Raw genomic sequence first — 23,451 nt, forward strand, 5'->3', positions numbered from 1 at the left:
TACGCATGAATACCTAGTCTATAATTAAGACTTCGTGATCTGATATTTATCCTATCATATATCTAACATCTATGTATCCATATCTGTGGGTTAAGTAACAGATTTACCCCCTTTTTTATATAGCAATTAAAAATTAGAAAATTGATAAAAGATTTCAGAGGCTGGAATGAAGGATAAGAGCCTCTCAGCATAAGCCAAAGGGATGACTGCCCAGCATAAGCCAAGGAAAAGAGCCTCAGCTAGAATTTTTTTTTTTTAATGAAAACAAATAGGTATGATAGGGAAATTTTAAATACATAAAAATAAGTATCCTTCGAAACAACAAATCGGAAACTTTCTCCTAATTAACTCTGGTTTAAGATCAATAAGAAACATGTCACCAAAAGAACAAAATCCACATTGCCAAAAGCCAAACAGACTACTATAATCTCACTTTATGAGAAGCATAAAAGCAGCAACAACCTTAATTATTCCTCATGCGATAAAACGTCACATTTCTACTCAGAAGATGCTCTACAGTTTATTTAACAAAACGCTCCTTGCTCCTGAAATGTGAATCCTCAAGTCATCCATGCTAATGATGCACCTGAGACTCTCGCCTTTAAGCATGTACTCGAATGCCTTGTTGATTTCAGAGAAAGGCAAGCTGTGCGTGATGAACTTCTCCAACTCGAGCTCCTGCAGCATATCGAAAACCAATTCAGTTTGTATCGGTAATGTACCTCAGATCATATTATCTGAAGCTTTAAGAACTCATTTGTTTACCTTGTTCATATACTTCTCAACGACTCCGGGAATATCAGTGCGTGGCTTGTAGTTGCCAAAGAAGGTTCCTTTTAGGGTTCTTTCATTCAGGAAGTTGACAGGGTGTGTTTTGAATACAGCATCTTTGTGAGGGACCCCAACAAGCACAGCAACACCCCAGCCCTGAGTTCACAATGCTATGAGTATGCTACTAAACTGTGCTAGTGGAGGAATTATGCACAAGGTAGTTATGCGAAGCAACTGGTTAATGGAGCAAAAAAAAACCTACATCATGAACACATTCAAATGCAGATATCATGGCGTTTATATTGCCAGTGCATTCGATGCTCCGATCAACTCCACCATTTGTCATTTCAGCTATTACCTGAGTAATCAGTACAAATGTGTGGCATTGTTGCATTCATCTCTTACAGTCATAAGATCAAGAATCAAAATAAAATCACAGAAACAAACCTCTTGAACAGGTCTATCATAATCTGCCGGGTTCACAAACTCAGTCACCCCAAACTTCTTAGCTAATGGCAACGCGAGTTAGAACAAACTGATCAGCGAACAGCTGAATGCAAAGAGAGTAATCTGAATAAGAGTTACTGAAACTATCTCACCTTGCTCAAATCTGTTAGGGTTAAGGTCAACACCAATTATTCTTGATGCCCCTGAGACTCTTGCTCCTTCAGCAGCCTAATCACATGGAAGTACACTTGGATATTCAGAAACTAATATAGAAGTTTCCCATGAATCATATGACAATGTACTCAAAGTTCAGATAACAGGAAGGCATAACACTCACAGCGAGACCTACAGCCCCAAGGCCAAAGACGGCCACGGTTGCACCTTTTGGTGTTTTTGCTACATTAACAGTAGCACCAAAACCTAAAGAAATGAACAACAAAGATAAAAGGTCTCCAAGTGTTGTTACCAATATTGCATAATAATGTTTCACTGGAAATTTCATCACTCACCTGTTGATAGACCACAGCTTACGACACACACTTTATCAAGGGGAGCCAAGGGGTTGATTTTGGCAAGGCAGCCCACATGGATCACTGTGTACTCGCTGAAAGTGGAGGTTCCCAAGAAATGGTAAACGGGTTTTCCATTGATGGAGAACCTTGATTGCCCATCACTTAGCATCACCCCTCTGTCAGTGTTTATTCTGAGGAGATCACACATGTTGCTCTCTGCGGACTTACAGTGAGCACATTCTTTGCATTCACCCGTGAATACAGGGAGGACATGATCTCCCGGAGCGAGATCCGTCACGCCCTCTCCCACACTCTCAACGATTCTGAGAGCACAAAAGAACACGATGGAAATGAAATCAATGGGGGGAAAAATTGCATCTTCAATTTATCTAGGGCAAGAGAAACCATACCCTCCCGCTTCGTGACCAAAGATGCGAGGAAACACCGGATTTTGGCCCTGCAAAAGCATTGCACAAGAGTACTCATCTATCGACAAATCGATCGATTCAAACAAAATCGGACAGATGAGGGCACCTTAGCTTCCCAGAAGTAGACATCGGTGTGGCAAAGAGAGGTGTAGAGTATCCTAACTCGGACCTCCATCGCTTTGGGCGGTGCCACCTCCACCTCTTCGATCACCAACGGCTCCCCAGCCTCCCAAGCCACCGCCGCTGAACACATCGACATTCCCACCATCAAATCAAATCAAATCAAATCTTTGAGATCAAAATCAAGGAAACGAAGACTAAGCACAAACCTCTGCATTTGATGACCTGGCCAGCAGTGCTCGACATCTCTTCGACTCCCGCTGTTTCAATCTCTTCCTCGTGAGCTTGCAAAGATCGATCGACGGAGAGACGAGCAAGCAGCGGGTGGAGTATTTGTAGCCAACTCAATGCTTCGCCTAGCGTCACGGGCGGGCGCCTTCCATCTCAGTCGCATACCGGCGGCGAGAGGACTCCGAAACCAGAAGCCGGTTGCTGGAATCGGCATGTTGAGGAGAACAAGGTCGGGAATGGGAATGAAAATAAGGCAATCAATCTTTATAATTGATAATTACTCATTCCCGTATTTCCTCTTCAATTAGCTATTATTTAATTTTAATAATTAAAATTATCCTTAAAAAAAAAAAAGACCCCCCTTGTATTTTAATAATTGATAATGCAACCTGCTATTATTTTAATTGTTAACTCTATGGTAATTATTAAAAAAAGACAACGTAACATGTATTTCAATTATAATATTAGGGTAATAATTAAAAAGGAAAAAGTAAACTTTATTTTAATTATAATATTATGGTAATGGTTTAAAGGAAGAAAATAATAAGTAAATTAATAATAGAATATGTAGAATACATAAATAATTTAAAATAAGAAAAACTAAAATCTTTTATCGATAATTTTAAGGTAACGTTTATGTTATTTAAAATATAGAGAAATTAATTTTTAAAATATTTTAATATAATAACTAATAAAGGTAAAATTAAAATTTTATTTAATTCATAATATTGATTCGACACAAATATTATCAATTACAGTCATAAAATTTGAACGATAATACAATCTTAATATTCATTCTTATTGATCCGTAATTAAATTCATTATTATTTCAATCGATAAATTTAAACCAAACGCCTCTGTTACTAGTTTCTCCATCGTTTTTTTTTGTTGATATTTTTAAAATGTATTTAAAAGTTTTTTTTTGCAAAAATCAAAAAGAGTTTTAAAAATTATATAAATCATTAAAAAAATCCGCCATATCAAAATATCCTTTCTAATAACACTAAAATATAAAAAAGTAATTATTTAATTTTTAATTAAAATTAATCTAAAAAATATTATTTATCACTTTAAGTCGGCCAAATTAACATTTAAATAGTATATGCTAGTTATTCTTTTAGAATAATATATTAGATATCATGAGAGGATAACCCTCATCGAAATTCGAAGAGACTGAAAGTTGAGGATGTGATACTCACAATGATCTTCTATGGATTTCACGTGAATCCAAACATTTTTAAGAACTAAGGTCATTGGATCATCAATTCATTATTGATATAATAACTGTCATAATAACTTTTATTTTTAGATTTTCTTGTATTAGGTATAAAGTATAAATTAAGTAGTAGTTTAAGTTTTTTTTATTAGTTTTAATATATTTATGATGTACTAAGAAGATATTTTAGTTTTTAATGGTTATGTACCACGAAATCGTTTTAATTTATTTGTATTGTACTAAAAAATTGTTTGAGTCTTCATAGATTTTTTTCTAAAAAAAATATTTTTCGAGATATTCTTACGGTTCCCTACCCGATCCCGAATATTCGGGATCCCGAACATTCAGGTCCTGACACTTTTCTGGTACGAGATCGGGAGGAAAAAAAATCTCAATTCTTATCGGGACGAGTATTGGGTAAAGGGGTTACAGGACGGGTCCCGACCCGATCCCACCCCTAGAAGCTATATGCTAGCTTCTACACATTCGATCATGATTAAATTATATTCATTTAAAATCTAATATAATGATTATCATATAATTTTCACATTTGTTTTACAAATGATATATTAATCAGCTTATCACTTTGATAAATAAAATTAAAATGATATAAAGACATCATTGTAAATATTAACAACTAGTTTCTACACATTGAAAAAGTTACACATTGTAAAAACTACGTGTGAACTTATAGATCGAATAATGTTCATTTGAAATGTAATAAGTGTCATGGAGTCCTTATCTTTTATTTTGCTCGTTAAAATATTTTTTAACTAAGTTATCACTAAAAACATAAAATATTTAAATATATAAAGTTACTATTGTAGAAACTAACTTCTACACGACCGAATGATCAGAAAATACAAGAATATTTTGGACAGTTTATGTTAAATGAGATGTCCATTTGATTTTAATTGAAAATGAGACATTCATCTAACAATTTTGCAAATAATTGACGTCCTTTGTTATTTTTGCCCATAAAGTTTTTTTTAATTGGCGGCAATGTCGATTAATCCTCCGGCCCGATCTTAGGATAATTAGGAAACACTCACAATAAATGGTCCATCAGACTTCTTAAGTCAACCAACTATGAAAAAAAAAATATCTATTAATTCATCGAAGTTATGATCTAATCTTTAAATATTTAAGAAATTACGAAGATACTTCCTACTTCACTACTGCCGTAAGGGTGTCCATAAATTTATTCTTAGTATGCATTGCCACACGGATGGTGCAATACCACCAAAATTGCATGCGTTACTAATGCGCTCCTACAGATTCAAGTAGTTGATATATAAATGAGTATTTACTCTAATAATTTTGAAATCAATTCTCTATGGAATGTTTTTTTTCAGTGGAATAACAAACTTAAAGACAAATAATCATTTTGGATAGACAATTACAAATACTTTTTGATTTAGTAGATGGATGAAATATGAAATCAGACCGTTCGGGAATTAGCTAGTTTCAAGATTGGGATATCAGATTATAGATTTTTTTTCTAAAAAAAAAATAAGTATACGTATGAATACCTGGCCTGTACTTAAGACTTCAGCAGTATGAACTATGAAGCTTTATGGTAATTAAAAATTAGAAAATTGATAGAAGATTTCAGAGGCTGGAATGAAGGATAAGAGCCTCTCAGCATAAGCCAAAGGGATGACTGCCCAGCATATGCCAAGGATAAGAGCATCTCAGCTAGTTCTTTTTTTTTTAAATGAAAACAAATAGGTATGATAGGGAAATTTCTGGTTTAAGATCAATAAACAACATGTCACCAAAAGAACAAAATCCACATTGCCAAAAGCCAAACAGACTACTGTAATCTCACTTTATGAGAAGCATAAAAGCAGCAACAACCTTATTCCTCATGCGATAAAACCTCACATTTCTCCTCAGAAGATGCTCTACATTTTACTTAACAAAACCTTCGTTGCTCCTGAAATTTGAATCCTCTAGCCATCCATGTGAATGATGCACCGGAGACTCTCACCTTTAAGCATGTACTCGAAAGCCTTGTTGATTTCAGAGAAAGGCACGCTGTGCGTGATGAACTTCTCCAATTCAAGCTCCTACGGCATATCAAAAACCAATTCAGTTTGTATTGGTAATGTAGCTCAGATCATATTATCTGAAGCTTTAAGAACTCATTCGTTTACCTTGTTCATATACTTCTCAACGACTCCGGGAATATCAGTGCGTGGCTTGTAGTTGCCAAAGAAGGTTCCTTTTAGGGTTCTTTCATTCAGGAAGTTGACAGGGTGTGTTTTGAACACAGCATCTTTGTGAGGGACCCCAACAAGCACAGCAACACCCCAGCCCTGAGTTCACAATGCTATGAGTATAGTACTAAACTTTGCCAGTGGAGGAATTATGCACAAGGTAGTTATACGAAGCAACTGGTTAATGGAGCAAAAAAAAATACCTACATCATGAACACATTCAAATGCAGATATCATGGCGTTTATATTGCCAGTGCATTCGATGCTCCGATCAACTCCACCATTTGTCATTTCAGCTATTACCTGAGTAATCAGTACAAATGTGTGGCATTGTTGCATTCATCTCTCAGTCATAAGATCAAGAATCAAAATAAAATCACAGAAACAAACCTCTTGAACAGGTCTATCATAATCTGCCGGGTTCACAAACTCAGTCACCCCAAACTTCTTAGCTAATGGCAACGCGAGTTAGAACAAACTGATCAGCGAACAGCTGAATGCAAAGAGAGTAATCTGAATAAGAGTTACTGAAACTATCTCACCTTGCTCAAATCTGTTAGGGTTAAGGTCAACACCAATTATTCTTGATGCCCCTGAGACTCTTGCTCCTTCAGCAGCCTAATCACATGGAAGTGCACTTGGATATTCAGAAACTAATATAGAAGTTTTCCATGAATCATATGACAATGTACTCAAAGTTCAGATAACAGGAAGGCATAACACTCACAGCGAGGCCTACAGCTCCAAGGCCAAAGATGGCCACGGTTGCACCTTTTGGTGGTTTTGCTACATTAACAGTAGCACCAAAACCTAAAGAAATGAACAACAAAGATAAAAGGCCTCCAAGTGTTGTTACCAATATTACATTATATTGTTTCACTGGAAATTTCATCACTCACCTGTTGATAGACCACAGCTTACAACACACACTTTATCAAGGGGAGCCAAGGGGTTGATTTTGGCAAGGCAGCCCACATGGATCACTGTGTACTCGCTGAAAGTGGAGGTTCCTAAGAAATGGTAAATGGGTTTTCCATTGATGGAGAACCTTGATTGCCCATCACTTAGCATCACCCCTCTGTCAGTATTTATTCTGAGGAGATCACACATGTTGCTCTCTGCGGACTTACAGTGAGCACATTCTTTGCATTCACCCGTGAATACAGGGAGGACATGATCTCCCGGAGCGAGATCCGTCACGCCCTCTCCCACACTCTCAACGATTCTGAGAGCACAAAAGAACACGATGGAAATGAAATCAACCAGAGCATAAATGGGGGAAAAAATTGCATCTTCAATTTATCTAGGGCAAGAGAAACCATACCCTCCCGCTTCGTGACCAAAGATGCGAGGAAACACCGGTTTTTGGCCCTGCAAAAGCATTGCAAAAGAGTACTCCTCTATCGACAAATCGATCGATTCAAGCAAAATCGGACAGATGAGGGTACCTTAGCTTCCCAGAAGTAGACATCGGTGTGGCAAAGAGAGGTGTACAGTATCCTAACTCGGACCTCCATCGCTCTGGGCGGTGCCACCTCCACCTCTTCGATCACCAACGGCTCCCCAGCCTCCCAAGCCACCGCCGCTGAACACATCGAGATTCCCACCATCAAATCAAATCTTTGAGATTAAAATCAAGGAAACGAAGACTAAGCACAAACCTCTGCATTTGATGACCTGGCCAGCAGTGCTCGACATCTCTTCCTCGTGAGATTGCAAAGATCGATCGATGGAGAGACGAGCAAGCAGCTGGTGGAGTATTTGTAGCCAACTCCATGCTTCGCGTAGCGTCACGGGCGGCCGCCTTCCATCTCAGTCGCATACCGTCGGCGAGAGCAGTCCCTTGTTTTCGACTTTCAGGACTCCGAAACCAGAAGCCGGTTGCCGGAATCGAGCCGTAGGGACGTTTGGTTTAGGGAATAAGGGTGTGATTCACGTATGATTGCCATATCTGGATTATAATAATGAATGGGAATATAAATAAAGGAATGCATATTTATAATTGGGTAATGGCTTATTCAGTACCCACAATCAGTTATTATTTTATTTTTAGCAGTTAAAATTTTCTCTTAAAAAATTGTGAAAGGTAATATTTATTTCAATTATAATGTTATGATAATGATTAAAAATAAAAATTAATTTTTTAAAATTATAATATGATTAAAAAGGAAAAAAAAACAATAAATAAATTAATAATAGAAGATGTAAATACATAAATAAATTAAAATTAAAATTAAAATGCTGATAATTTGCAGGTGATATTTATGTTATTTTAAAAATAGAGAAATTATTTTTTAATATATTTTTAATGTATTAACGAATAAGAAAAATGACTTATTCATTAAAAAAAAATTAAAATGATTTGGTCTATAGAAATCTCAATGGTGAGAAGAAAACTTTTTATTTTATTTTTAAAATTTACCAAGTGTTTTGAAAAATTCTTATTGATTAATATTTATATCCAAAGAATTTTAAAAAAAATTCATAAAATTTTATGAAAATTTTGGATACAAAAGATACCACATACTTTTTAAAACTCTATAAAAATTTAATTTAAATATCATTTTATTTCTATAAAATTTATAAAAGTAATAAATTAGACTTTTAAAAACTATAAAATTTATTTAAAGTAATTAAAAATTCAGAATTAAATATTATATTTAAATACAGGAACAAAATGCCAGGAATACAAAACAATTTATCAAACGTATTAAACGGGGATATATTTTTTATTTTATTTTTTCCCACTTCACCGTTCACGTACGATTGTGTTTTATTAAATGGGGATAACTTTTTTATTTTTATTTTTGCCCACTTCACATACGATTATTGGGAGAGAGATAAAAAAAAATTTGAAGTCTTAACAAAATATCATTTATTCTAATTCCCAATATTAATTTAAAAACTCCTATTTTCCGGTCGCAATCGCCGTCGAATTCTCACCGGACCAGTTCGGGTCGCCCCAATGCCGCAGCATGCTTTCCCAGTTGCAGAACTCCTCGGCGCAAGTTCGCAGGCGCGGGTCACGTATCTTCCGCCTCCAGTGCCCGTCGGAGAAATTTGCCCTCTTGGCCTGCCTTCGATCCCACTCCAACCCCGCCTTCTGCTTCGTGGTCAGCAGGCAGTGGCTCCGCAGGCGCTTCGGCATCGACTCCTGCATCCTCCACCAAGTCGCGTGCGCAGCGTCGCTCGCGAACTCCCGCATCGCGTCCACGTTCCAGTTGCAGTCGTAGTCGCGGAAGCACAGCCATGGCTTTACCCCCAGGAAGTGCAGCACGTAGAGGACGGGCGGGTCGGCGGCGAACAAGCGAGTCTTGGCCGCCTTCATCCCCTCCTCGTCGCCGACCCAGAAGTGCTTCAGGAAGTTCATCTGCCTCGGAATGCGGTGCCACCAGGTGAAGATCTCGTTCAAGTAGCCCTGGTCCCCTCCGTTGTACGACTCGATCTCATCGATGTGGTCCATCAGCAACCGGTACGTGCAGTTCGACGGCTCCACGACCATCACCCCCGAGTTGAAGTACGCGCCGTCGTTGCCCGTCGCGGCGATCTCCGGCATAGTGAACAAGAAGTCAATGTTTCGCAGGACGAGCAGGTCGGCGTCGATGAAGATGAGCTTGTCGTAGTCCGTGAGCTGCCACAGCCGGAACTTGCTGTAGTTCCACTCGTTGTAAGCATCCCGCTCGGCCTTCGGGTTCCTGATCCTGGTGACGGTCTTGATCTTCCATCCCGCAGCTGCAAGCCCACTTCTGTGGTGGTCGCCGACCGTTTCATCGACGAGGATCACCAGGTCTCTCTTTGATCCGGACAAGCGAATGCTTCTGGCAGCTGCAATGGCGCCGCAGACGTAAACGTCGGCGGAGTGGAGAATGGTGGCGTATGCTTCCCGGCGAGGAGTTTCTGACCGCGGCCTCCCCCTTGCTTCGACGGGGAGGGCGAGCTCGCACGAGCCGACAGGAAGCTGCAGCTTCTCCTGCAGCGATCTCAAATCCGGCTTGTACAGCCACGCATCGCCTTCCCGCCGCACGAGATTCTTGCACGCGAAGAGATTTGGGATCGGAAACCAGCTCGACACAAACAGAACGTGGAGCGCAGTCGGACTTCGCCGGGAATTACCTGCGGCGACTTCAGCGGCGGCCAGCTGCAAGTGCAACCGAGCGACGTCTCTCGGCCAGCTCCTCCCTGGAAGCTTGACCGCGACGAGGTCAAAGCAGGAACCTTCCGGGAACCTGGGAGAAGGAAGTTTGGGACAGGAAGGCACTTCCGATTCTTCCTCCTCGTCGATCCATTCAGGGTAAAGGGCATCCCACGTAACGTCGCTCGCTGCATAATCGAGCTGTATGACCGAGAATCCAGCGCGCGGGAAGTGCCGATGCCACTGGTTGATCTCAGAGACGTCGAAGTTCAGGAGGCCAATCTTCAGATTCTCCTCTTCAGTATTCAAGTTTTTGATGCATTTCAGAAGCTGCGCCCAGTCGACGACCGAGCTCGATACGTAACGGGGATCAGGTTTGGCTTTGTCCCAAATCCATCCGACGTCGATGAACCTCGAAGCGGTGCGCAATCGATGCTCATTCCGGTGAGCTACAGGGCAGTGGAGGATCGTTAAGACGGTGCCGCCGATGATGATCGATAGGACGAGTTGTATGGAACAGGGCCTTAACACCAGTGGTTTGTCAGCTTGTTTGAAGTCACTGCTCCTCTGGGGCCCTCTTTTGTTGGCAGAGCCATTAGATCTGCACGGGAAAATAGCTGATAAGATCGCAGTGAAACCACTGAATTAGATGGTCATTTACTTAGCAAGATCAAAACAAACTCGCAAAGATGCAGAAAATCTGTGCAAGATGGTCCTGAAATCATGTGCCTCTGTCATGATTCCTTGGCTTTTCTGCTCGTAAAACAATAAGCTACGGTGGATCTGATGAACAGATCTTACAACTAATAGAGGGAAAACGAGCACAAAACTATGCATCGATCATCACCGTCATCCCTGCATTCTGAATTCTGAGAAGCATTTTTGTTGCATTCCCACAGTCATGAAACAGAATGTAGACTGAATGGATATCGGAAATGCAAATGGGGGAGTTGAAGAAGATAGAGTGGACAACTACTTACGGGTTTCCGGCGGACCGATGCCGGGCCTCGACCGGGCTGCCTCCGGCGTCTCCTCCTTTGACCCCTCTCATTTTGCTTAGGGAGGAATAACCAGACGACAATGCTGTTGTATTCAGCTCTCTAGCTGTGCAAGAAAGCGATTGAAAAAAATCTTATCTTGGAGGGGAAGGTGAAGAAACCTACCCGCGTAAGGAGAAAGGCGGCCGCGCGAAGAAGGATCCTCGAGGAAACGGCCAAGATCCGAGGAGAAAAGAAGCGAATAAAGAATGGAGATGGTGAACTAATAAAGCGGCTAGAGCAAACGATGGATGATGAGCAAAAAGGAAGGATTTTTAAAAGCTTAAGCGAGATTAATGAATCAAAGCATGGAATTGCGACCTGTGATTGTTCCTCCCCTGAAATCTTGGGAGCCCAAAGTAGCTTGCAGCTTCCAACGATATCAATTTTTTTCTGCCCCCTTTCTCTCTTCCTCTCTCTCTCTCATGAGAAATAAAGGAACCTGCTAATGAAAACTGAAAAGGAGCTTAGTAGTTCCTTCTCCGCCGCCATGGGAGTGGGTGAAGGAGGCGTTGAGAGTTCAAATCTGCACTCAATGAACATCCTTCCTTCTTTCTTCAAGCTTCAGATCAACTCCACCACGCACAAAAAAATATCATCTTTGCTCTGGGCTTTGTTTAAAGATTCAATTTTTAAGGTCGGGATCAAAGATCGTTGCAGTTGAAGCAGACATTCTGCATAGATGTAGATACTTTGGTTCAGTCAATAGATTTGGAGACACAGGGCAGGGAGATGAGACTGGGAACCTCATCAATGGTTTCATTGGTTACGGTGCAGCATCAAACTGCAGCAGTCTGATCAATTTAGCTATTTTGGGTTGGCAGACACTAAAAGATTAATTAATTGCTCCTTTTATCTGTTGGATTTTTTTTATGTTCTTTCATAATACTTTTTTTTATATAAAGGATGATTCGTTCGTCTCCAAATATCCCTAGATTAACACCAAGAAAATAAACTACATATAATTACTAACTATCAATATAAATGGCGAGATATGGGGAAGAGTAATACTCCTTCAGATCTTATTATAAGTATCGGTTTACCAATTACCATTGCATTATATAAGAATTTGTTGAAATGTTGTTAGAATTTTACTAAAGAGACATTGGAGTGCAGCCTGCGAGTTAGTAAAATGTCTCCCAGAATTTTGTATCTTACCGTGTGATCTGTTATATACTCTTCCGTATTGGTATGAATTAGTGGGGGCGTTGAAAATAAACGAATCGACTTTTTGCCACATGTTATACTCATCAGCCGTCTCATACATTCGGAGATAAATTATAAGGGCGTTTGACCTAACAAGGGGACTTTTGCATGAAAAAAATTAGACACACAATAAAATATTTTTACATCAGAATTAACCTCCTATTCAAGTAAATATTTATATACGTACCAATGCCAATCTGCTCGAGTATTTGATAAAAGCTATTGATTCATAATCTCATTGCATTAACAATAAAAAATTCTATCAAATATATTGCGTATGGTTTTATTTAATGTGTTGTTTTTTCAAGAATTAAAAAGGCTCTTATTTTTATGATTCTCATACTGGACTGATTACACTCGGGACATTGGAATGAATCCAGACGTCTAAATTCTTCTCTTAAGTTTTCTTTTTATTATTTTTTATTTTGGGATATATTATATGTAATTTAGGACTTAAGATAATAATGAATTTGAGTGAATAAGATTTTTCCTTTAGGTTCATGTTTCCCTTTTGGATTATAATGTTTAAAATTAAAAATTTTAGATCAAGTTTTTCTTTTGGGTTATAGTGTTCAAGATTAAAAATTTTAAATGCTTACGAATATATTATATGTATTTAAAATTTAAGATTTTAAAATTTAGACGTTGGGTTTAAAATCATAATGGCCCGGTTTAACCTAATAAAATTTTTCTCTATGGTTCAGCCATCCCTATTAGGTTATAGTGTTCAAGATAAATAATTTTAGGTGCTCACGGGGTATAATATATGTATTTGGGATGTTTTAAGTAATTTATGATTTTTAAAAAATAAAAAAAAAGTCAGGCACTGAATCAAATCTAGGCATCCTGATTAAAAATTTTTAAAAAATAATAAAAAAATGAATCGATGTGCCTGATTAATTCCAAGTGCCTCGAAAAATTTGTTGCGGATCATTCCGTAGTGAACGATCCGCAGCGTATCTTTTCACTATATATATTGATGCGGATGTATTTGGTGGCTAAGGAAATTAGGAAGAAAGAAGAGGGCATCTTGGTCAATTCCCTATTAAGACTTTTAGAGAGGGGGGGGGGGGGGCCGATGCCGACACCAATCGATGATGTTAATGTCGCCTCCGTCACTCCTCAAGCGCACTGTCGCTCTCTGACCTTCACCACCGATCATGCATGCTGTCGTAGGGGGTTTTCTTTCCTCGAGCTCACGCACGCCGCCTCCCCTCATACCAGTAGCCTTATCGCCTCCGGCCAACGCCATTGACGCCTCCGACCATCTTCGGCCACCTCACCATCGTTGCTGCGAGCTAGGCCGCAGCCACACACACCGCGTCGCGCCACCCGCTTCTCACGCGGCTAGCGCCGCCTACTCCCAGCGCCAGCACTGCCTACCCTTTCCACTCCGATGCCACCGACTCCCCCTCGTCGTCGCCAGCGATCACCGCTGCCTCCGCGCCACCTCCAGTAGTCGTTGCCACCCTCTGACGCCACCTCCAGCAGCTAGCACCTACGTCCAGCGGCCAAAGCTGCCCAATGCACGTTGTCATCCTTCGATCCGCGCTGACACATGCTTTCAGCGTCGATCCAACCCCTAATCCGCATTAGCACCCACTTTTGATGTGATCCAACCTCTTCCAAGTCATCCTGGCATGCACCTCGCTATTGTGTTCCAGCCTTCGAGCCGAGGCTATGTTCCAGTCTTGGCGCCGTCTGACCTGTGTGCCATGTTCTGGTTTGTGTGCCATTGTTATATATCGGCATGTGTGTCGCCTTCCAAATTTAGGTCGTGTCTCGTTCCGTGTCGTCAAATCTATCTCCTCATTCGATTTACATTTATCTACGCTTCCGGGTCACAACGACTCGATCAACGTCATGACCAACTCACCGATCTACTAGAGAGTGCTCCTGGGCCAGGGTATGTTTTCCATACTTATTCTCTATGCATCTTATTATTCTACTATTATTCGACTCCTTATATATTTGAGACGTGCCTCGAGCATCGGGGTACCAGAGACCGAGACAACCGATTGTTATCTATAGGTAATGTTTACCAGAGGTCTTCTGATGAGTTGATCAACTCAAATGACAGCTCAACCCCTCCCCTTTTCCCTTTGGGTCGTAATGATTGAGCCAACATTCTAGTCACATCATTCCGATCATTCCGTCTTCAGAGAAGATATATATATATATATATATATCCTCACAGGTACGAGTGTACAAAAGCACTCCTAGGTGTCCCGATTCTCAAAATTGAATCAGAGCACCCAAGAATATTTTCTCACAAGTCCGAGTGTACGGAAGCACTCCTAGGCATCCCAATTCTCAAAATTGAATCGGAGCACTCAAAAATACTTTTGAACATCTGGACATATGAGGATCACCCATGATTATATAGAGTAAGGGTAAGAATGTGCATATAATATATATATAATTATTTTAATATTGATTGACAAGTTTAAGTTGGAATTATTGTAATACTTTTGACTCAAATTAATATAATTTAAACTAATTTTGATAAAAAAAAAAAGTTATTAAAATTGAAGTAGCTTTAAGTCAAAAACTTATTGTAATTTAAAATTGACCAAAGTTGCTTGGAGTAATTTTGATAAAAAAAATTACTGTCAGTAATTTTAACCGAAGCTATTATAATATTGAGTAATTTTATCTAACATTAGTTTTAAATTGCTAAATCATCATTTGAATGACATACTTTTAGATGAAAATTAGAATATGTTTTTTCCTTTTTTTTTAAAAAAAAAAAAGGTGATACTAAATAAAAGACTTTTCCTTTTTTTTTACCCTTATTATTATTATTATTATTATTATTATTATTATTATTATTAATTATAATTCCATCTCTAATTAAAAAAAAAACTATATTTCCATCTTTATTTTAGTCGTTTATCATAACAAAATGATTTAATTAGTAAATATTAGTGATGAAAATAAATTATCCGTCTCTAAATAGAGATGTATATTTTAATTCCGTCTCTAACTAGAGATGGAATATTTGTTTCATCTCTAATTAGTGACGAAACTACCAATCCGTTGCTAACATCGTGATTTAGGGCATAGGATCACATTTTCTCGGCCTTTCCAGCGTGTCCGTGAAATCGAGCCTCCGACGACCGTCTCCTCCGAGGTCCTCTCTTCTAGCGACCTTCCCATCTCCGACATCCATCTCCTCCGGTGTCCTCTCCTCCAGTGACCTTCCCACCTATCAGTATGATCTTCTCTTTGTTAGAGTGTATACTAAAAGCCTAGCTTTTTGTAAACATTTATTTTATAATAAAGAATTACATTGGTCAAATGTCTACATTTATAAGCTAAGTGTAGTTGTTCGATTAATTTATATTGTAAATAACATGGTGTATGGTGTCACACACAGAAGATCATGTTATCAGTTCTTTATAAATTATAAACAGTTGCTCACGACTAAGATGGATAAGAACAAACCATTAGAATAGTCGTAGTGTAATTTGGTAATAGTTTATCTTGACTATAAAATTACACTAGTACACTCTGAGTGTATTGAGCAGGACCATTTAAGGAAAGTTCTTTTTATACTGACTGAATAAAAGAACAAGGCCTTTTGATATTATGGAAGTGTGCTCTTAATCTGGATATAATAACAAACACATATATCTAGTATTTATTTCCTTGACTTATCAATGGGTGAGATTTAGTTTGATAAATCAAGAGGCCCGATAAGTTGGGAAATGATATTATTTATAGTGTGTGTTGTTGATTATAGAAGATAACTGTGTCCTAGTAATCTAGGTTGATAATGTCCCCAAGAGGAGCTCATAAGGATTGCTATGTAAACCCTGCAGGTGGACTAAGTCCGACATGACAATAAGGTTGAGTGGTACTACTCTTGGAGCTAGATATTAATTAAGTAAGTTGTTAGTAACTCATTTAATTAGTGGACATTTGATATCTTAAACACAGGGAGATTAACACACTCATGATAAGAAGGAGTCCAAAATGTAATTTGGGATTGGTGCGGTAGTTCAATAATAAGTATTTAGTGGTATGAATTATTATTGATGAAATTAAATTGGGTGTTCGGGGAGAACACGGGAAGCTTAATTTCATCGGGAGACCAAAATCAATTTCTCCTCTCGGTCCCTATCGTAGCCTCTTATTTATAAAGTATGATGCCCACCTATACCCACCTTTCTACCCAACCATAGGTGGCCGACCAAGCAAGCTTGGGCTGGCCAAGCCAAAGGTTGAGCCAAGTAAAGGTGGTCGCCCCTAGCTTAGAGCCCAAGCTTAGTGTGGCCGACCATATAAAAATAAAAGAGATTTTATTTAAAATCTTTCCATACGTGAAAGCCATGATTTTAAAAGAGAGTTTAAAATTTAAAGTTTTTCTTTTATACCCTTCTACAAAAGATTAAGAGAAAGATTAGATATATTTTCTTATTTGTAGTTAAAAAGAAGATTTTAATTTTAAAGAAAATATTCCTTTTTGGAAATCATCTACATGCTTTAAAAGAGAGATTTTAATTTATAAAATTTCCTTTTATAACCAACCATGAAAGGAAAAATTATTAGAGAAATTTTTTATTTTAAAATTTTCGGAAACAAATAAGGAAGTTTTAATTTTGTGTTTAAAACTTGCCTTATTTGGAGCACATGAGGTGGCCAACCATGTAAAGGGTTAAAAGTAATTTTTAATTAAAATTTTCTTATTAACCAATGGCAAGGAGAATAAGGGAATTTTAACTATAATTAAATTTCCTTATATGCCAAGATCAAGGAATATAAAAGAGGGGGTAGAGGTGCCTCACCTAAAAAAAAACATATCTTCTAGTATTCCCCTCCTCTCTTCCTTGATGTGGCCAGCCCTATTCTTCTCCTCTTCTCTTCTTCTTTAGTGGTCGGTGCATCCCTCTCATGGAGTTCTTGCTGGTGGTCGATTCTTGTTAGGAGAAGAATGAGAGAAAGGAGGTTTTGCTCTTGCATCCCTTGGAGCTTGAAGGTTGGTGGCCGAAACTTGCAAGAAGGAAGGAGTCTTGGTGGTTCTCATCACGATAGATCGTTGCCCACACAACATTCGAGATAAGAAGAGAAATACGATAGAAGATCAAGAGGTTGTTATTTACAAAAAAAGGTATAACTAGTAATTCTATTCCGCATCATACTAGTTTTTCCTTTGTAAGAATTTTGAAATACCAAATACAAGAGGCTAGTGATTCTAGGTTTCGAATTTGTGGTTCGAGTTTGTATTCTTTTCTTTTCTTTTTCGATCTTGTGATTCAATTGTTCTTATTGGTTAAACCTAGGGTTATTATAAGGAGATTGAATATTGAATTTCTTAAAAAGGCTTTGTCAAGGAAGTGGTGGATGATCCCATAATCAAGAAGGCCTAGTGACTCGCCATGTTTAACCTGGAAGCCAATTTTAGAAATAAATATTTAATCAACTTTGTAACATGGGTGGACTTGGATTAATAATGTTAAGCATCGTTTGCGATCCAAGTCTAAACCTCTAAGAACAGATATGTTAAATTTGGAATCAATAATATTAAGTTCCGCTTGCGATTCCTAATTTAATTTCTAAAGAACACAATAGGTTGTTAGGAATAGTTCAGGACTTGTACAAAATTTTGTACAGGGGAACCGGTACGATATTCCGAGTATCAACCAACACTCTTTCCCTCTCCTCCATTTTACTTATTAAACCTTAACGACGGGTGATCCTAGTCGGTTGCGACCTTGTGGCGACTTGGCTAGCCCCGATCTCGCGGCGGCGACCTCCACCGGCCCCGATCTCGCAACGAAGAACTTAGCTGGCCCCAAGGTTGCAATAGGGAGCTTGGCCGGCCCTGAGCTCGTGCCAGCGACTCTAGCAGGCCTTGAGATCGTGGTAGCGAGCTTGGCCTGACTCAGGACTCATTGCCATGAGTTGACCAGCGCTGCCGCTGGATTAGCCATCCCTCTTGGCCACCCTTAAGCTCGTGGTCAGGAATTTGTTGCTTCTAGGTTGTAGAATTCTATCCTGGTTGATTTTAACCTAGTTTATCAAGTTATAGAATTTTAACTTAGTATAATAGATTAGAAAAATGGATTTATCCGAGGTGAATATTTTGTTGGAGTTGAAGAGCTTGTGAATTTTGTAAAGAGTCATTCAGAATATATGAATAATATCACGTTAAGTAGTCCGTGTAATCATTCCAAATGTAGAAATAAAGCTTTCTATGATGAGAATACTGTAAAAGTACATCTATGTAAAAAAAGATTTATTCTAAATTACTACAACTTAAGCTTATACTATCATAGAGAGCTTTATTTGTCTCACCGTATTGGAATTTCGATTGCTTCTTCATCTGACACAACTCCTTTAGGGGAATCATCATCTAATAAGAATGCAATGCAATCAATGATTTATGACGCTATGAATGTTGTTGATTATTTAAATATAGATGAAATACAGGGGAAAGAGAAATGTGGGAAGAGATTCTGTCTGGTCATTCCCAATTATCAGCTACTGCAAGATTATTAAACATCAATACAGAGCATCATTTTTTAGAAAGATGTTATGATGACATATGTCAATTGATATCTGAGTTACTTCCTGCTGATAATATAATGTCTAATAGCTTTTACAATACAAAAAATTGATTAAAGGTTTAGGTTTGCTTGTCTAAAAAATTGATTATTACATTAATAACTACATGATATTTTAGAAAGAAGACAGTGAATTGATTGAGTGCAGAATCTGTAGGTCCCTTTTGAGGCCGGCAAGAGGGGAGGGGTGAATTGCCCTACAAAATAAAACCAAAAACCCTTCTCCGATATTCAACTAAATTAAAAGAACTTGTAAATTAAAAAGGCAGAGACTAATTAAAACAAAAAATAGACACAGAGGAATTACTTGGTTTGCAATCAGAGGATTGCTAATTCAAGGCAAAGAAGGCGCACTAATTGATTCTCCTCTGGGCGGAGTAGCCTCTTACAGCGTTGAAAGCACAGACAGAAATAACACAAATGAAAGCACTGGATTACAAGTAGTTGTTCTTCATTAATGATTGCTTCTGGACCAAGGCTATATTTATAGTCTTGGTCCGGGCGCCTGGAAGGGTTCCGGGCGCCCTGGGGGGGATAAATTTTATCCCCCAACGGTCGGATCGAGTCAAAACTCGATCCTGTTGAAAAGTCGATTCCGGGCGCCCGGAAGGGTTCCGGGCGCCCCGGTCGATTTCGGGCGCCCGGAGCCCTAAGGTCAACATAGGTTGACTTTTCGACTCCGGTTCAGCTCGTCTCGATCCAGCTCATCTCGGGCCGGGTTTGTTCGCTCCGGCTCCGTTTGCTTGGGTGATCTCGGCCTTCCGGAATAGGGCTCACCCGAACCCATGTTCCGGCCTTCTACTCGAGCAGCCTTCCTTCCCGGTTTCTCGTCCCTCGAACGCCGCGCACGTTCTTCTCGTCCGCCGGTGTACTCTTCCGCGGTCACCTCGTCCCTCGGACGCACCGAGCCCGTCGGCTCTCTCCCCGTGCCGTCCTTCTCGTTAGCCGCGTCTTCCGCTCGACTTCCTGTGTTCCTAAGCTCCTGCACACTTAGACACAAGGGTTAAACAAACACAGGACCTAACTTAGCTTGTTTGATCACATCAAAACACCTTGGGGTTCCAACAGAATCTGTACTCATCCTCGTTATAAATATAGTAGTTGCATGCCAGGGAAAAAAGAAAAAGATTGCATAAAAAGTTATGTATTATTTTTTATTAACTACTAGACTCCAACGCTTGTATGCATCTACTGCAACATTAAGCTACATGAGGTGGCATCATAAGCATGTGCATGAAGGAGGTATAATGTGTCATCCTTGTGACTCCCCTGCATGGAAACATCTTGATACAATATTTTTCTCATTTTCAATAGAACCACATAATGTGAGACTAAGACTTTCTGCTGATGAATTTCAACTAATTGGTCAATCGAGACAGCAATATTTATCTTGGTCAGTTATAATAACACATTACAACTTACCACCATGGATATGTATAAAAGATGAATTCATATTCTTTATTGTACATATTCCAAATTTAAAGAATGATTTAACCTTGCTATTATACATAAAAGCGGGTAGATCGGGAAATGAAGCAATTTTATTATGATGAGTAGTTTAGGGGGAGGTGAGTAGCAAACTTTATCCACTGACTAGATAAATGATATTTATTATGATGTGGTTAGTGGAAAGAAAAAAACCTCCACCCTCTACGGTCTTGGGCCCTAGGCGAGAGTTGTATATGATTGGATGATGCTCCTAGGGCCAAGGGTCATCCCAACACATCATCTAGCGCATCCGGATCATCTACTAGAGTGGATGCCTTAGAGCAAGAAAATGCAGATTTGAAGACCCGACTCTCGAGCCTAGAGAGATAATTTTAAGTGAAGCGACAATCCCGAATGGATCTTGAGCAAATTGGGTGGTATATACGAGACTTCTTAGCTCAGATGAGTGCAAGGCCGCATCATTTTGCCTCTCAAGAGACTCAGAACTCTAATAACTCCCCTAATTAGTAGATTGTAATAGGTGCCTTGACCTTTTACTTTTTTTTTCACTACTGAAACTATCTCTAACGCTATATTATATCTTTTCAGGAACTTTGATATCTATTCTATACAACACCATCATCAAATATCCAGATTAGCATTCATATATGTACAATAATTTCATATTATTAATTTTAATATGTTATTCATAATTGTGTATTAGTTTGTTCTTTGTTTTATTAATAATATTTCGTATTAAAATTTCTACAGGATTGATTAATACTAGCTACTTTTGGATTGAATTTTCTTTTCTAAGAGTTATTGTATTGTGTTTTTAAAATTCAGATATTGTAATACTATACTTTCAGATGTTGTTGGAGATGTTTGGATATTTATCTTTGTTTTTTGCTTGGATATTTAATTTTAGTTTTGTGCTTGGATTATTGTTGTCGGAGATGTTGTAATATTATACTTGTGTTTGGATATTTACATTTAAATGTTATTTTGTGTTGTGTTTATTTAATTATGAATGTATTGTGTTGTTTGAAAACTATCATATGTGATAGTTTAGATTAATATGAAATGTAAATAAGGATGAATGTAGAATTATATTTTGGATGTCAAAATTTTTAGTATTTAGATACAAATATTTAATTTTTTGTCGCTATTTAGTGAAAAAAATTAAATTTTATCGCTAATCTTGATAATGAAATACTTGAAATAACAATATATTGCGATCAACTATTAAATTTCGTGCTAATTATAAACAGAATTTTAATATTCTTTTGCTACTTAGAAATAGAAAAATAAATTTCCGTCTCTACCTAAGTAGCAACGGAAGTTAAATATTCCATTACTAATCTTGGCACTAGAATACTTGGAATCACCATATATTGTGACCAAATATTAAAAATGTTGGTGCAATATCCCTCAGGTCAAGGTTGACCTGGGTAACCAAGCTGAGTCTTGGTTTGGGTTTAGATGTTTGACAATAAGATATTGATTGAAGAAGAGTCAAGTAGGTCAAGGTTGACTGGATACTTGACTGGGAAGTCCTAACTGGGATGTTAGGCAAAATGAAAGACCTAGTGAGTGAAGCTAGGCAGTATGAAAGTCCTGGTGAGTGAAGCCAGGCAGAAGAAAAGTCCTGGTGAGTGAAGCCAGGCAGAAGGAAGTCCTAGTGAGTGAAGCTAGGCAGATGGAAATCCTGGTGAGTGAAGCCAGGTGAAAGTCCTAGTGAGTGAAGCTAGGCAGAAGAAAAGTCCTGGTGAGTGAAGCCAGGTGAAAGTCCTAGTGAGTGAAGCTAGGCAGAAGAAAAGTCCTGGTGAGTGAAGCCAGGTGAAAGTCCTAGTGAGTGAAGCTAGGCAGATGGAAATCCTGGTGAGTGAAGCCAGGTGAAAGTCCTAGTGAGTGAAGCTAGGCAGATGGAAAACCCTAGTGAGTGAAGCTAGGTGAAAGTCCTGGTGAGTGAAGCCAGGCAAGGGAAAATCCAGATGGATCAAGGATGATCGGACATCTGGTGCTGGGAAGTCCAAGTAGGTCAAAGGATTGACTGGGTACTTGGCATGAAAGAAAAGTCCAAGTAGGTCAAAGGGATTGACCGGATACTTGGCACAGAGAAAAGTCCAAGTGGGTCAAAGGGATTGACCAGACACTTGGTAAGGGAGTCCTAGCAGGTCAAGAGAGTGACTAGATGCTAGGCATGACATACCAACAGGTCAAGGTTGACCAAGTGGGTCAAAGGATTGACTGGGTACTTGGCATGAAAGAAAAGTCCAAGTAGGTCAAAGGGATTGACCGGATACTTGGCACAGAGAAAAGTCCAAGTGGGTCAAAGGGATTGACCAGACACTTGGTAAGGGAGTCCTAGCAGGTCAAGAGAGTGACTAGATGCTAGGCATGACATACCAACAGGTCAAGGTTGACCGGATGTTGGTTTGGGAGGTTTGGGACTTGGTTTTGGACAAAAATCAAGTGCTGGATCGATCAGTGGATCGATCCAGGCTCTAGATCGATCAGTGGATCGATCCAGACCTGTCCCAGCGAACAGAGAGCCTCTGGATCGATCCGTGGATCGATCCAGAGGTCCCAATCGATCAGTGGATCGATTGGGATGCGGCTGCTTCGCGTGATAAGCGCTGGATCGATCCGTGGATCGATCCAGGCGCGTTTCCAGAGCACAGAGGCGCTCTGGATCGATCCGTGGATCGATCCAAAGCCTCCCCGATCGATTGGGAACATTCGAATCGATCGGGATCCGACCGTTGGCGTCGTTTATAGCTGCAGGCATGTGATGGCTGCGGCATCGCTTCTCCGATTCACTCTAGATTACTCGCCAGCTCCTCCACAGCGCTCTCAAAGATTAGATCGCCAGTTCTTGAAGGATCTTGGAAGCTTTCCAAGTCAAGAGGCGGATCAAAGGCAAGAAGAGAAGCTAGGGTTAGGGTTTTCTGTACTCATTGTAAGCTTTGCGCTTGTTTTGTTTCCCTTTCCTTTCTTCTTGTACGGAGAGTCTTGTAGGGCTTCTCCGCCCTCAGTAATTACTGAAAAGGAGTGTTTTCATAGTGGAGGGTGCGTGCGTGGTGTGGATCCTTGGACTAGTCACCTCTTGTGAGGTGGATACCAAGTAAA

At 39.2% G+C, this 23,451-nt stretch overlaps 3 protein-coding genes across 4 annotated transcripts; all 3 read right to left on the reverse strand.

The window, feature by feature from the left end:
- Positions 1-275: 275 nt before the first annotated feature.
- LOC122051429 (alcohol dehydrogenase 3-like) lies at positions 276-2,741 on the reverse strand. The gene is made up of 10 exons (XM_042612568.1): positions 2,488-2,741; positions 2,265-2,401; positions 2,141-2,187; positions 1,728-2,053; positions 1,556-1,638; positions 1,371-1,446; positions 1,219-1,280; positions 1,034-1,129; positions 766-927; positions 276-678 (listed from the first exon to the last, which is right to left on the reverse strand). Exons 1-10 carry the CDS (start codon positions 2,522-2,524, stop codon positions 514-516), a joined length of 1,191 nt encoding a protein of 396 aa, XP_042468502.1. The 5' UTR covers positions 2,525-2,741; the 3' UTR covers positions 276-513.
- A 2,758-nt stretch (positions 2,742-5,499) lies between these two features.
- LOC122051430 (alcohol dehydrogenase 3-like) lies at positions 5,500-7,811 on the reverse strand. Its single transcript, XM_042612569.1, has 10 exons — positions 7,609-7,811; positions 7,396-7,532; positions 7,272-7,318; positions 6,847-7,172; positions 6,675-6,757; positions 6,490-6,565; positions 6,338-6,399; positions 6,155-6,250; positions 5,885-6,046; positions 5,500-5,797 (listed from the first exon to the last, which is right to left on the reverse strand). Exons 1-10 carry the CDS (start codon positions 7,643-7,645, stop codon positions 5,681-5,683), a joined length of 1,143 nt encoding a protein of 380 aa, XP_042468503.1. The 5' UTR covers positions 7,646-7,811; the 3' UTR covers positions 5,500-5,680.
- A 900-nt stretch (positions 7,812-8,711) lies between these two features.
- LOC122051431 (UDP-glucuronate:xylan alpha-glucuronosyltransferase 1-like) lies at positions 8,712-11,899 on the reverse strand. 2 transcript variants are annotated; one of them, XM_042612571.1, is made up of 3 exons: positions 11,243-11,339; positions 11,060-11,183; positions 8,712-10,680 (listed from the first exon to the last, which is right to left on the reverse strand). In XM_042612571.1, exons 2-3 carry the CDS (start codon positions 11,128-11,130, stop codon positions 8,856-8,858), a joined length of 1,896 nt encoding a protein of 631 aa, XP_042468505.1. In that variant the 5' UTR covers positions 11,131-11,183; positions 11,243-11,339; the 3' UTR covers positions 8,712-8,855. The 2 variants fall into 2 exon arrangements, with proteins under 2 accessions (XP_042468505.1, XP_042468504.1); XM_042612570.1 differs by adding an exon at positions 11,438-11,899 and having other exon boundaries at positions 8,713-10,680; positions 11,060-11,351.
- Between the last annotated feature and the right edge of the window lie 11,552 nt (positions 11,900-23,451).

Source organism: Zingiber officinale, chromosome 3A, assembly GCF_018446385.1.
Source record: "Zingiber officinale cultivar Zhangliang chromosome 3A, Zo_v1.1, whole genome shotgun sequence".
Classification (NCBI taxonomy): domain Eukaryota; kingdom Viridiplantae; phylum Streptophyta; class Magnoliopsida; order Zingiberales; family Zingiberaceae; genus Zingiber; species Zingiber officinale.